At 44.0% G+C, this 15,300-nt stretch overlaps 1 protein-coding gene across 5 annotated transcripts in view; it reads left to right on the plus strand.

Moving 5' to 3' along the window:
- Positions 1-15,300, plus strand: part of RERE (arginine-glutamic acid dipeptide repeats) — a 432,422-nt gene that overhangs the window by 385,255 nt on the left and 31,867 nt on the right. For all 5 annotated transcript variants that reach the window (XM_075328175.1, XM_075328174.1, XM_075328176.1 and 2 more), the window contains 9 exons: positions 96-176; positions 8,254-8,416; positions 9,838-9,930; positions 10,028-10,227; positions 10,656-10,817; positions 10,987-11,100; positions 11,216-12,588; positions 12,876-13,098; positions 13,181-13,898. In XM_075328175.1, the coding sequence (XP_075184290.1) occupies positions 96-176; positions 8,254-8,416; positions 9,838-9,930; positions 10,028-10,227; positions 10,656-10,817; positions 10,987-11,100; positions 11,216-12,588; positions 12,876-13,098; positions 13,181-13,898 (3,127 nt within the window). The remainder of the gene's footprint in view (positions 1-95; positions 177-8,253; positions 8,417-9,837; positions 9,931-10,027; positions 10,228-10,655; positions 10,818-10,986; positions 11,101-11,215; positions 12,589-12,875; positions 13,099-13,180; positions 13,899-15,300) is intronic.

The raw sequence follows: 15,300 nt of genomic DNA on the forward strand, positions 1-15,300 counted from the left end.
AAAAAATGGCACTTCTTCCAAGAACAAATGTTTTTGTTTTACAATGCCATTTCATATATATTGGTACAAAATATCTTTCTTTTTTTTTAATACAGAAACGGTTCATCAAAGGATTAAGACAGTATGGCAAGAACTTCTTCAGAATTAGGAAGGAATTGCTTCCCAACAAAGAGACGGTGAGTTTCTATTTTATTGACGTTTGTTTAAAGGGGCGCTGCATTTTAATGTTGTCTCAGGACCACAGTGACAATGTCCCAGACAGCAATCATGATGCAACCTTCATATACGGTCCTGATTTCGAGACTTGAGGATGGACAGCTTCCTTGTATAGGGAGGCTGGATTGGAAGGGAGCTATGAGGCCAGAAGAAGCGAGACAGAAGAACTGTTACTTGTCATCCTGTCTGATGTATGTTTTTATAGATGCACAATAAAGAATGAAGACCTTATATCTGACAGCAAGTGCCACATTTTCATTATTGGTGATCATTAGAAGGACCCCATAAAGAAACATTGTTGCAACTGCTGTCCTATCCGTTTTAGTAAATGCTTGTTACTCCCCATGAAATCACAATTCTGAAGCCTCTTATAACACTGTTATATGTCCTTTTATTATTTTTCCTGGAAATATGACAATGTGAACTGAATCTTGTCCAATGGTTGTGTCCATACAGTCTGGCACGGTCAGCTGTGGTTGGGCATTTGAGAGTTTGTGTAGGGACACACTCCTAAATGGTAACACACAAGTGTCAAATTAGCCATTTCCAGGAGGAATAGCAGAGGATTAACACAATGCAGATTTTTTTTTTTCTTTTAGAAATGATGTTTTTAGATGGGTAGCTCCTCATTACACTATTACAATGTGGTGATTGCCCTTATGGATAATCTAGTAGTCGATCTTGCTTTTCCGCCTCATGTCTTGGCTGCTCCTTTGACGGTGGTTGTTTGCATCAGTAGCAGAAATGGTGAAGTAGGATGCAGATGTAGTCGGTAGTCACCTGTTTCCATGGCTTTGACCCCCTCCACATGGCTAATGTCTCCTAATTAGCGCAAATGTTTCACAAGTGTAGTCTGTGTTGTTTTCTCTTTGGGAGGTGTTAGTGTTGGGGGCACAGCCTGGTGACCCTGTGGTGGCTGTGCAGACGTTAAGTAGCGCTGATTGTCTTTTTGGATGCTGTGCAGGTAGATGTGTGAAGAGCCTAATGAGTCTCGTGTTCCCTGGTGTTATACGCTCCTGTAGACGTACACCCGCACTTCCAGTCTTCTCTATTACCTCTTTAGCATTTCTGGGTGAAGCCTCCACCATGCTGTTTGTTGCATTTGCTGCTATTTTTTTTTCCCTGTCCATGAACGCTGTGGCCTTTTGTTCCAGTTAGCAATGAAACTTTCCATTTTTGTTAGATTGCACCTCAGAGGTAGCCCAGCTCCTTGTTTTCTCACATAGCTGAGTATTCACCATTAGCGTTTGTGCCTGTGCAGTTACAATCTGCTAATTTATACCTGCTGCTCCATATATTAGACTACAGATGTGAAAAGAACGTGCTGGAAGCACAGCAGGGTGCACCGTACAGATGTCTAGGAGCAGACTGCTCTTTTTTTCTTCTTTTCTATTTCTGGCAGGAATGCAGCAGACAAGACCATTGCTGTACACGTTTCCTAAATGTCAAATGGACCCGGGCAATGATGGAAATGTCAAAGAGCATTTTTTTTTACCCCCAAGAGGAAATGGATAAGTGTTTGTTTCATCCGCTTCAGACAATGTGAAATATGTAGAAGACTTGAGTATTCGTGAAGCGGTGGATAAAGTGGATCATAATCTTGTATTTCCAGCACTTCAATCTGCAGAATTCAACTGATCATGGTGGATATGAAGTCTCCACCTGGACAAAACTGGAGTAATCGTGCAGGATCTTGTGCATTGTGGTGTTTCAGCTCCGGAATACTGCACCCATAGACCTTTTTTTGAGCAGAGTCCGAATGCTAAACTTGGTCATACACATTTGATATATTTTTGTCTGATGAAAGATTATTCATCCACACACATACTAGTCTGTTTTGGCTATTCAGTTACATCAGTGGATTGGTGTTTTTGATAGCATTCTGGAAAAGTGCTCTCAAAGACCGAGCACTAGTGATTGACAGTCTGCCATGAAGTTACTATATGCTGAAATCCGTAGGAGCAATACTGGCCAAGATGGAGAAGAGAAAAGGTCTTGAATGAAGCCCATATTTGTTATCCTACATCTTTATCCTACTTTCAATGTTTTTTTATTCTTCTTTCCTGGCCAGGACTCGAGGGTGGAAATGTTGATTTAATTTACCTCTTTTATTCCTAATTTTCTTTCATACATTATTGGATCATACCTGGTGTTTTAGCAGAATAATACTCACCTCTTTCTCATCAGCTCCCAGCTGGTCCACTTCTATTTGACATCCTAACATTGCCTTCCTGGACCTCTTTCTCATCCGTTCCCGCCTGGTCCACTTCTATTTGACATCCTAACGTTGCCTTCCTGGACCTCTTTTTCATCCGCACCCACCTGGTCCACTTCTATTTGACATCCTAACGTTGCCTTCCTGGACCTCTTTTTCATCCGCACCCACCTGGTCCACTTCTATTTGACATCCTAATGTTGCCTTCCTGGACCTCTTTTTCATCCGCACCCACCTGGTCCACTTCTATTTGACATCCTAACGTTGCCTTCCTGGACCTCTTTTTCATCCGCACCCACCTGGTCCACTTCTATTTGACATCCTAATGTTGCCTTCCTGGACCTCTTTTTCATCCGCACCCACCTGGGCCACTTTTATTTGACATCCTAATGTTGCCTTCCTGGACCTCTTTCTCATCCACACCCGCTTGGTCCGGATCTGTTTGACATCCTAACATTGCCTTCCTGGACCTATTTCTCATCCACTTCCTCTTTCTCATCCACTTCCGCCTGGTCCACTCCTATTTGACATCGTAACGTTGCTTTCCTGGACCTCTTTCTCATCCGCTCCCGCCTGGTCCACTTCTATTTGATATCGTAAAGTTGCTTTCCAGGACCGCTTTCTCATCCGCTCCCGCCTGGTCCACTTCTATTTGACATCCTAGCGTTGCCTTTAAGCTGGAAGCAATTTTGTTTCTGTGCACACAGTGAGACGCACGGTCATGTACTATGCACTTGTGCAGATTATTTTCTAATCCCATTAAGTGGATGAGGTCTGTAGCTCCAGTGGTATTGGCGTCTAGGGGAGGGCAGATGGCCTTGTAGAGCGAGGCTGATCCATCTTTGTGTAGTCTGAGCTTCATGGATTCGCTGTAAGAATAAGCCTTTGGCTTACTGTTGTAATGAATCCATATCATGGGGACATCCAAGCAGAGTATTACTGTATCCTGCTTGTGCATAAAGGGTTATATGTGAGCAATAGAAACCTTGGCTCTTACCACCCCCATGAGACCTACATTTCTCTGGCTCATTTAAGGCTCTGGAATGAATCTGCCTCTGCAGATATTGTCATCGCCTGTTTTCCCGGACAGCGGGTGAATCAGATGAATATAATGGCCGCCAAGAGCTTCTCTCTCGTGTGTTACATCCGTGCTACGTCTGCTTTTATTAATAGAATCGGCTACAAGATAAATGCTAAACTATGGGCCCTCATGCTTGGCATAAAAGGCTGCTTAAAAAAAAAAGCCTTGGTATTTTCATGTGCCCCCTGGATAGCCCACGGCTGGCTAGAACTCTTACAACAACCATCGCTTTAGGCTTTGTTACTTTCTAGACATGACAGCTGAGTTGATAGAAATGTTTTCCATACATCCTTGTAGCAGATGTTGTGCCCTGGTCTAGCTGTAAAATGATGACGTCTCACATTATTCACGGTTCCCCGGTCGTCTCGACAGAGCCTGCTGGTGCCGGAGTGAATTGTATGACGTGTACAGATGGGAGAGAAAATATAGGGTAACGTCAGGTGCATGTACACTGCACGATTATCGAGCACACTGCCGATCACCCGAAGAACGAGCAAAGCATTCATTCATCTGGTGAAGCGATCTTTTGGTGTGACCACAGGATCATCGTTCTTGGAAGTGCATCATCCTCTATAAATAAGACAGGAGCTGCTGGGAACAATAGCAGCCTGTGTGCACTGAGTGATCTATTGCCGATCGTTTAATGCACACCTGAAGTGCTTTTAACATCCGCCGATTCACAAAGATTTACCGTGCGTTGGTCGTTTAGTGCTGCAAATAGGTAAATGTAAACTCGCCCTCTGTTATTAGTGATCGACAAACTAATAGCTCGATTCACTGCATGCTTCAAATCTAAGGCTGCTTCAGTCTTACTCCCTGGTGGTAAGAAATAAAAAAAGGTCAGAAATAACATAAAACCTGAATCATGCAGTTTTCCTGCCAGTTGATAGTTGTTTTTTTTTTTTTTTTTAATGCCAGGTATAGATTTTAACTTTTTTGGAATATCGTAGACTAATTTCTATATTTTGTATCCACCACAACGTTTGTCTCCAAAAATCACAGCAAAAACTGCATGTGATTTCTGTCTCAAATATACCTATCCAAGCTGTTAATTACAAGCTGTGCCTGTGGAGGGAGTGTGCTAGTTAGTTCTGTGATTACAGCAGCATCTGCGAAAGCAATGTGTACTAATGTTCTGAATGATCACAATAACTGAAGTGTCCTATGACTGTCATCTCTGGGCATCTTCCTTAAAGGCAATGTGTCAGCAGGTTTTTCTATGTAATATGAGAGAGCAGAATGATGTAGGGACAGAGTCTGATTCCAGAGGCAGCTGGGTGCAGTTTTGATAGAATCCCTGTTTTCTCTGCTGTTGGTTTAGTAGTGCTTTGAATGCGGAGTTGGGTATAACCCCGCCCACACCACTGATTGGGCTGCTTGCTAACAATTCAGTGTGTACAGGAAGCTGTCAATCAGTGGAAGGGGGCAGGGTAAGGCCTCTTTCACACGTCAGTATTTTGCATCAGTGTTTTATCAGTGTTTGGATGCCAAAACCAGGAGTGGAACTTAGAGAGAAGACCTATAATTGAAAGACTGATACCTGTTCTGTGTTTTGGAGACTCTCCTGGTTTTGGCATCCAAATACTGATGGCACACTGATGCAAAATGAGGCCTTATACAGATTGGCTGGGCTTGCTTGCAGGTGAAACCTAGTCCTGCTGTGATTTCCTCCTGATAAAATACTGCTTGTTTTGAAACTACAACACACAGCCTAATAAGTGACATATCCCTGGAATCGGGCTCTCTTGTCCTAAATTATGCTGCTCAGTTTTTATGGCAAAAACTTGCTGACAGATTCCCCTTAATGTAAACTTTGGAGAAGACTTGTCTTTGGTTAAAATCTTCCATTACTTTCCTCCATCTTTTTTTTTTTTGCACTGAATTTACTTGCGAGGAAGAGATTAGTGTCAGGCAGGGGATACTTGACTTCTGACAACCACGTCTTTCGGCATATAGCTGCCATTATTTGTTTTCTTTGAGATCCGCTTGAAGGTAAATTGCACCAGAAGGTGATCCTGTGAGCAGGGGATAAAAAGGGCCTTGAAGGGCTGAGGTTCCCGTCATTGCCAGGAGGTGATTTGTGCTTAATTAACAGAGCTGCTCCAAGGATTGAGAGCGTGACGGTCCAGTATGAATATTTCATCAGAGGACTGAGCGGCGGGGGTGATCAGGGCAGGGTGTTTGTAAATCATACAGGCTTGTAGATCCATTACAGTGCTTTGTAAAGGCTTGTGCGCTTGTCATGGAATGCCTTGCATCAAGGACGGCCTTAGAAGATGAGTGCTTGTCAGCTCGTGTCTGACGTGTTAAAGGGATCAAGGAAGTGCGCCCCTGTATGCAGGAATGAGAACACTGCTCTACATCAAATTTGATGACTACAAGATGATGTGACCTTTGTGAATTTAGGTGTACTGAATCCAAAAATCACATCCATTTCCTCCAATTCATATCCGGTTTTCCAAAAAATGCTGTTTACTAAGGAACTCTTAAAGTAGTAAATAACATTATATAGAATTTTAATTATACTAATTAGATACGCTGAAGACGCAAAAAGAAATGCTGAATATGCAATTGGTTTAACTAATACTACTTAATAAGCAGGTAAGAACTGCTGACGTCCAAATTTTATGGCTACCTAAGCAGTGTGAAAACCAATGGCAGCAATCAGTCGTTCAAGAGGCTTACAAAGCGCAGCAAAGTTTGTTGTTTTTTTTTGTTTTTTTTATGGGATATGTCATCCAACACGCAAACAGTTCGTGCATGGTGCAGGAATGCTCCTGATATATTCTGTTACATTTATGTTTTTTTTTGTTTGTTTTTTTTCAACACCCAAACAAAAAACAAATATATGTGACTTTGTGCATAACGCTTATCATGCATTTTTCGAGGTTAAACTGGTTGCCCAGGAAACACCTTGAGCACCACATAAAGTGTGTTGAAAACTTGAGACAGTCGACTAAGGCACGCTGCGGTTTTTGCCATAGATTTGCCGTGGTTTTGCTGCATGAATTGCTGCAGAAAATGTTCATAACCTCTCTGCAGTCATTCCCCAGCAAATCTATGGTAAAAAAAAAAATGCTGTGCGCACACTGCGTTTTTTTTTTTCCCCTACAGGTTTTGCTGCAGAATTTCTGCAGCAAAAAGAATGTGCATGTAACTTTTTTTTGTGGCAATACTGCGGCAAATCGTGGTAAAACCACATGCGGTTTTTGGGTGCGGTTTGCTGCAATTTTTTTTTACCACAGGTGCGATAATCTTTCAGAGGGTGCGGAAATTTCTTAAGAAAATCCCATTTTCGAGTGCGCACAGGGCCTAAGGGCCAAAGAAAGTCTCCGCTTCGGAGTTCCAATGGTGTGGAGAGAGCCTGAAATGCATCTTAATGACTGCTACTTCTGGATGGTAAATATTACAGCCATGAACACAGACTATGAGTGAAGAAAAGGAGAACGTTTACACCAACACATCAGGAGCATGGATATCAAGGCAGATGGAACACAAACATGATGGCCGACTACCGATCATAACTATTCTAGAGCTCGGTTACACGATACTTTTTTTTTTTGTTTTTACTTTTTCAAATGTAGGCCGGTGAATTTTAAATGTCTGTTATCAAACTGTGCCGCCTTTTTGCACTCTCAATGCACATGCATAAACGGATCAGCGGCCGACTGTTTGTTGTTTTTTTCTCCATCGCCTTGATCCTCCAGGCCAATTCTACTAAATATCAATTGCTGCTTTTCTCCAAATGGACGTCCATCCTGCATCGCCGCATTTTTATACTCTATACATAAAAGTATAAAAGATATTAGGCAATAAAAATCCAATTGCTTGTATCGCAGTGATTTGATCCTCATGAGATGCTCACCATAACTGTGGCACAGGTCCTTTAAGGAAACCTGATACCTGGGCGCCAGCTCTATTTCTCTTGTTTGCTTTCATGCTTAGTACAGTGCTGTGAAGGTTGAACTATGCACTGTAGGTGTGATACCTCTGATAAGCAGCCTGTAGCTGGGCCGGGCACCTCCCTTGTACACACGGCCACCGCCGCCGCACAGCTATTACACATTGTTCACTAATAAGGAAATGAAAGGGCTAGATCTCAGTGCACCCGCAGATTACCTTCAGGTAACCTATCCTCATCTTGTCTGCGTATGGCGGCTGCTAACGTTTAGCGCTGTGTAGCCTATTGTGTTGTTTTTGCTGGTGCTGCACCTGTCCAGTCGTTACGGTTGGCATGTCCGGCAAGTATGCCTTATGTTGGCTCTAAGGGCTCCCGGTCAGTGTGGTTGGCAGCTGCTTTCCTGATTTGTGTATTCCCTAAATGATGTTTCTACTTGGCCACTAGGCACCTTTTACGTAAAAGAAATAAGTAGCTTCTATTGTAAACTGTGCACTTTTGAGTCAGATCTGCCTTAGGACTGCATGTTTTTCCAAAATATGTTGTTTTGTCACCCTATGCTTTTTCTATATTTTTTTTATGTACAGTGTTGGATTATTGTTTAGCACTTCAAGGTTTATATACTGTAGGATCATAGTCTGCAACGCGTTGGTCTAAGCGTCAAATGGGCAACTACAGAGTAACTGAACCCATCAGCTAATGTATGAATGTGACTTAACTGGTGGTGTGGTTTGAGGACTGCATTGAAGTTATCCCGCAAGATCTGCTTTATATTCCACCACGAGATGGTAGTTAGCCGCCTGTTTGACTGTACTAATGGAGACTGTTTATTGCTTCTTCCAGGGAGAACTTATCACCTTTTATTACTACTGGAAGAAAACTCCTGAGGCCGCCAGCTCCCGTGCCCACCGCAGACATCGCAGACAGGCTGTTTTCCGTCGAATTAAGACCCGCACTGCTACCACACCTGTAAACACGCCATCCCGGCCTCCTTCTAGTGAATTCTGTGAGTATATTGAGCGGCAGGCTAAGCGAGCCCTTGATCCCCAGCCCGTGTCAGACAATTACGTCCAGCGATGGGAATATTTACAAAAAAAACAGGACTGAACATAAATTTTGTAAAATCTGATAATGGTCAGTCTGTTGCGTTCACCCAATTAATAATAATTTTATTCATTTATATAGCGCTATTAATTCCACAGCGCTTTACATACATTGGCAATACTGTTCCCATTGGGGCTCACAATCTAGAGTCCCTATCTGTATGTCTTTGGAGTGTGGGAGGAAACCGGAGTACCCGGAGAAACCCACGGAAACCCAGGGAGAACATACAAACTCCTTGCAGATAGTGTCCTTGGTGGGATTTGAATCCAGGACCCTAGCGCTGCAAGACTGCAGTGCTAACCACTGAGCCACCACAAGACTGCAGTGCTAACCACTGAGCTACCGTGCCGCCCACAGTTGTGGATGTACAAACAATCATATTACTGCAAACTAACTGCAACATAAAGGTCCAAGACTGCTAAGCACCACGTGCCCTGAAATTGGTCTCATCACATTGCAAGACTGGGCGGCTGTATACTCTCAATCACTGCCCTGTGAATTTGTGTGGCCTTTTATGGTTACAAGCGGGAAATGGAAAATTGGTTATATAAACTATTGGTCGGCTTCCAAACAGAAGAATTTACTGATCCAGTGTTTTTAGCCACTTCATAACGTTCGAAGACTGGCGCAATTTAAAGAAGCTGAAAAGGACTGAACATGGGCACAGCAAGTCACTATGCAATTATAGTGCGTTTGTTCATTCTTTTTGGTGTTTTTAGCGCTTTTTCATGCAGACCTAGTGTGCTTTTACCCTTGATGTAATTTAGGGCCTCTCCCCTGTAGGGAAATATCCACGCACGTGGATAACATATGGAGGGAAGCGCAGCTCTTGGTCAGATCCACACAGAACAGGATGCTCTGACAGATTGATTGCTGCAGACTAAGTTTATGAACAGTAGCTTACTGCCAAAACAGTGTTATTCACACTTAATTAAGATGTCAATTTGTACAATTAGATGTGCTGCTGGTATTATTAGGAGTTGGATAGTTTGGCAATTGTAGCAATTAAATGTTTTTTTACATAAGTAATCTGATTAATAATAATTAGCAGCCAGGTTCTGTGCTGCCAGGCAGGAGAGAGGGGGTAATGGCAGATACAGGTGCGGCGAGCAGCTGTCTCTTCCTTGCTTTGGTTCTCGTTTCATCCGTGTGTATGATTGAGTGTGGGAAACGTTCACAGAGTTCGGTACTATGGTCTTGTGCTCGCTGATACTGGACCGTCCTGCAGTGCGTCCACAGTAATAAATATTGTGCTCTTATCTGTATATATAACATCTACTAACCTGGAATAAATTGTGTTCTTGCTGTTTTTCCCCTATTTAGTGGACCTGAGCTCAGCCAGTGAAGATGATTTTGACAGCGAAGACAGTGAGCAAGAGTTAAAGGGTTATGCTTGTCGCCACTGCTTCACCACCAGTATGTAATCTCCTCCTTGTGTCAAGGGCATCTTATCGATATACACAATCCATGTTTGGCAGCATAGTGTAACATTACTTATCTGCTCTCACTACAGCTTCTAAGGACTGGCACCACGGGGGCAGAGAAAACATTCTTCTGTGCACAGATTGCAGGATCCATTTTAAGAAATACGGGGAGCTACCACCTATCGAAAAGCCTGTGGACCCACCACCATTTATGTTTAAGCCTGTAAAAGAGGAAGAAGATAGTCTTAATGGAAAGCATAGCATGAGAACCCGGAGGACAAGGGGCTCGGTATGTAAACCTATTATTTATTTTATTTTTTTTTTTGGTCAGGCTTATTCTTTTATTATTTACTTTGTGTTTAATACTGCCCTGAAATCCGCAATTGCTCAGAACGCAACAGTATGATATCACCATAGGTCACTATGATACATCTGCTTGACGCATCCAACCTTGTGTTACCATGTGGGACATTCATATGAATTGGAAGCCATGTAATACTACATTTCCCCTGTAGTGGTTACTTTGTGGGGGGGTTGGCCGATCAGCCGTATATAGTATTTGGCATACTTGCAGACATTACTATAGCATCATCCTTTATTTTGTGTAACGTGATACAAAATTTTTCCAAGAACGTAGTAGATTTGTAAACTCTTATGTTATTTTTCCATCTATTCTGTTTCATTTACATCATGTGATTGTTTCTTCTGCCAAATTAGATGTCTACGTTACGCAGCGGACGCAAGAAACAGACTGCCAGTCCAGACGGCAGAGTCTCCCCCATAAATGAAGACATCCGTTCCAGTGGCCGAAATTCTCCAAGTGCTGCCAGCACGTCCAGTAATGACAGCAAAGCGGAGTCCCTGAAGAAGCCATCAAAGGCAAGCGGCAATTAACCAGGCAGCCTGCATTGTTAATCTAGTGTCATTCATTTAATGTAGGCCCCCCGATCTGTAGCCTCCATGTTATGGGACCATATGGTAGCAGATTTACTAAAGTATGCAGCTCGCTTGTCTATCACTTGTTTAACACCTCTCTCTTTGGCTGCAGAAGATTAAAGAAGAGCCCACCTCTCCAATGAAGAGTGCCAAACGTCAGCGAGAGAAGCCGGCATCCGATACTGAAGAGACGGACCGAGCCACAGTGAAGAAATCTAAAACACAAGTAAGTCAGAGCAGCAAATCCTTAATAACAGAGACCACCGTGTATGCTTTCTCCCTGCATCATCACTACAATTGTACACAGCATTCTAATCAATACCCCATCTATCTTACTACAGGAGATTAGTCGGCCAAACTCGCCATCCGAAGGAGAAGGAGAAGGGGAAGGTGAAGGCGAGGGAGAGGGTGAAGGCGAGAGCTCAGACAGCCGCAGTGTGAACGATGAGGGCAGCAGTGATCCTAAAGACATTGACCAGGATAATCGAAGCACATCTCCCAGCATTCCAAGCCCTCAAGACAATGAGAGTGACTCTGACTCTTCAGCTCAGCAGCAGGTGTTACAGCCACAAAACGGAGCTCCAGCAATGGTCCCACCTTCTGTTTCGCCAGTACCTCTCCCACCTGTTGCCCCTCCACCTCACAGCATTACTCCTCAAGTATCACCATCTCCATCACTACCTCCGTCCCAGCCCCCTCAGCCCCCATCACTATCAATTGTACAGGCACCAGTTTTACATCCTCAAAGACTTCCTTCTCCACATCCAGCAATACAGCCCCTTGCTGGGTCTCAAGGAGAACCTCAACCTCCAGTCCCTGCACAAATCCACCCACAGTCTCCTCTTCACGGCCCAGTAATAACTCTCCCGCACAACATCCAGCCACAACCCATATTACAGTATCCAGGTACCTCTCCACCTCAGCCCTGCCCTGCTCAGGTCTCTCCAGTGCCACAAACCCCATCCCATAATTTCCCTCATAATACTCAGGGACCACCAAATTCTCAGCCTGTACACCAGACACCACCTCAGCCTCCACGTGAGCAGCCTTTGCCCCCAGCACCTATTTCCATGCCTCATATTAAACCTCCTCCCACTACTCCTATTCCTCAGACACCAACGCAGTCCCATAAACATCCACCCCATTTACAAGGACCTTCTCCATTTTCTTTGAATTCTAACTTGCCTCCTCCTCCTGCTCTTAAGCCTCTTAGTTCACTGCCTGCCCATCATCCTCCTTCTGCTCACCCTCCTCCTTTACAGCTAATGCCGCAGAGCCAGCAACTTCAGGCAACAGCAGCACAACCGCCAGTCTTGACTCAAAGCCAAAGCCTTACCCAGACACCGGGGCACCCTCAATCAGGGCTTCTTCCTATACCTCCTCAGCCATCCTTTACACAGCACTCTTTCATACCTGGAGGTCCACCATCTATAACACCTCCAACATGTGCTCCCGCTCCTGCCCCATCTTCCTTACCATCAGCATCTCCAAGTCTTCAGACGGCATCCTCCGGTGCAACCTCTACGGCAACGTCTGGTGTCTGCATTCCTGTGGTATCTCCATCACCCAATCCACCACCTCTGCCACCAATCCAGATCAAAGAAGAGGTACCCGATGAAATTGATGAACCTGAGAGCCCTCCACTTCCACCTCGTAGTCCATCACCAGAACCCACTGTTGTGGATGCACCCAGTCATGCCAGTCAGTCTGCAAGGTGTGTATAGCCTAATGTTTGCTTTCCTTTGTAGTGATCAGAGATTATTGAAATCTAGTGATTCCTTAAGAAAATGTTAAATGTAGAATACATTTAAGGTTAAAAAATACACAACTTTGATGGATCTGACCATGGCTTTTTAACCAAGTGCGGAAATGAAGAATGCAAGAAAACCCTTACACTTGTGACTCAAAGAAACATGCAAGGCATTGCTGAATGTTTCAGGCACATGAAACACTGGTTCTAATTAATGTGGGCTTTAACGTTGTGGGGGATTTTATGTGCAGATTCTACAAGCACCTGGATCGTGGTTACAACTCTTGTGCTAGGAGCGACCTCTACTTCATCCCTCTGGGTGGCTCCAAACTGGCAAAGAAGAGAGAGGAAGCAGCTGAAAAAGCAAAGAGAGAAGCAGAGCAAAAAGTCAGAGAGGAGCGAGAACGGGAAAAAGAAAAGGAAAAAGAGAAGGAGAGGGAACGGGAGCGTGAGAGGGAAGCTGAAAGAGCCGCAGTATGTGTTCTATATAACTTTACTCTCTTTAATCCATATTTTATTGCAGTCTTTCAAACTCTCTATATTTTTCTTAATACAGAAGGCTTGCAGTTCCCATGAAGGCCGTCTTGGAGATTCCCAGATGGTTGGCCCAGCTCACATTCGGGCGTCGTTTGAACCTCCCCCAACAACTATTGCTGCTGTTCCACCTTACATTGGGCCAGATACACCTGCTCTACGTACTCTAAGTGAATATGCGCGACCGCACGTCATGTCTCCAACCAACCGGAACCACCCATTCTTTGTTCCTCTTAACCCCAATGACCCTCTTCTGGCATACCACATGCCAGGCTTATATAATATGGACCCGACACTTCGTGAACGGGAATTGCGTGAGAGGGAACTGCGGGAACGTGAAATCCGGGAGAGAGAGTTAAGGGAAAGGATGAAACCTGGCTTTGAGGTGAAACCCCCTGAGCTTGACCAACTTCACCCTGCTGCTAACCCCATGGAACATTTTGCTAGACATGGTGCACTCACTATACCCGCAACAGCAGGACCACATCCTTTTGCAACTTTTCATCCTGGCTTAAACCCACTTGAGAGAGAGAGACTGGCTCTGGCAGGACCACAACTACGGCCAGAAATGACTTACCCAGAAAGACTGGCAGCAGAGCGGATACACGCAGAACGCATGGCATCACTTACTAATGACCCATTAGCGCGGTTGCAGATGTTCAACGTCACGCCTCATCACCACCAACACTCGCACATACATTCACACCTCCATCTCCATCAGCAGGACCCATTACATCAAGGTGAGTTATGGGTGCCGGGTAGGGTCACTCACGGCAGTGCGCTGGGTCTCTGTTCTCTAGACCAATGTGGGTCCCTGGGTTGGCATCTGTTGGACATTTATGGCATATATAGTATTAAAATGCTATAAATGTCCCAGATGCTAACACCCACTTTAAAAGCAGTAAACTTTTAAGTCACGCATATGTATTTTGAGGCGTTAGTGAGATGTTTTAGAAGACCCAACAGTCTTCTATGAGTGTCAGAAACAGCTGGTAGTTGGCATGTGACATTATCCGGTGGAGATTGTAGACATGCCGCTTGTCGACATTGTATAAGGAGCTTTAAATATGTAGCCCTAACAATCGGGCCGTAATTCCCTACCTCAGACTGCCTTATTACAATCTTGTTTTGTGCGGAAAGACATTTCATATTCTTGTTTTACTGATTTTTGTGCTTAAAAGTCTCTATGTACACCTTGAAGCGTAACCCTTCCAAATGTGCAACCAGTGTTTTCCTCCTAATATGACCAATTTCTCCCTTTCACCTTTCAATTCTTTCCTCTCTTCCTAATGGTTCCTTTTGTATAAACTAAATAACTGACGCTTGAGTCTTAGGAGCCATAAGCGTTTTGGTCTTTTTTACCTTCACTTACAAGAAGATTATTAAAGTGCAGGATTCTGCTGTAATCATTTTTCTAATTCATCTTATTAGAGACTTTTGTCAATAACCTAAGTATGGACCGCCCAAAGGCTTTGCTAAGGGCTGCACTAAACTAAACTCCTTCTGCTGCTGCTCGGATATCATCTTCATTGTGGGAGCGAGCGTCCTCAGATTCTACCTTGAAGGTAGTCGATAACCGTGAAAAGCAAGATGCTGCCTACTTTAGCGTAAACTTTGGGCGGTCCATGACGTTATTTGCAAAAATCACTTGATTTAGGAAATTGAGAACTCTGCAGAATAATAATTTTCTTGTGAAAGTGGAGGTACACTTTAAGCTTCATCTTAGTTTGAGCACAGTTGAGGAATCAGTGGGTGTTGGATGTGTAAATGTCTTGGGGTGCTCACTGATAAATATTGGTTGTCCAGCTACAGAAAAAAAATATACTTACTAATACACTGTCATTATCAAGCTTCTCCAATGTCCTGCTGTCACTTCCACGTCTTCTGCTCCCTCCGCCTTTCTGTGTTGGGATGTGCTTAAAGGGGGCATTCTGTCTGTCCTATTTCAGAAGTCTGCGCTCTATATCTGTAGCAAAGCTGTGAAGGAGAAGAGGCTATGGTTGGCTTGTGAACGAGGCCACATTGGTAGCCCCCTTCATGCAAACCACGTACAGTTGTAACCAGAAGTGTACATATCTAAAAAGATACATCTGCAGGTTTTTCCCTTTGCTCTCTATACAGACACATCTGCAGGTTTTTCTC

This window comes from Anomaloglossus baeobatrachus, chromosome 11 (genome assembly GCF_048569485.1).
Source record: "Anomaloglossus baeobatrachus isolate aAnoBae1 chromosome 11, aAnoBae1.hap1, whole genome shotgun sequence".
NCBI classification, from domain to species: domain Eukaryota; kingdom Metazoa; phylum Chordata; class Amphibia; order Anura; family Aromobatidae; genus Anomaloglossus; species Anomaloglossus baeobatrachus.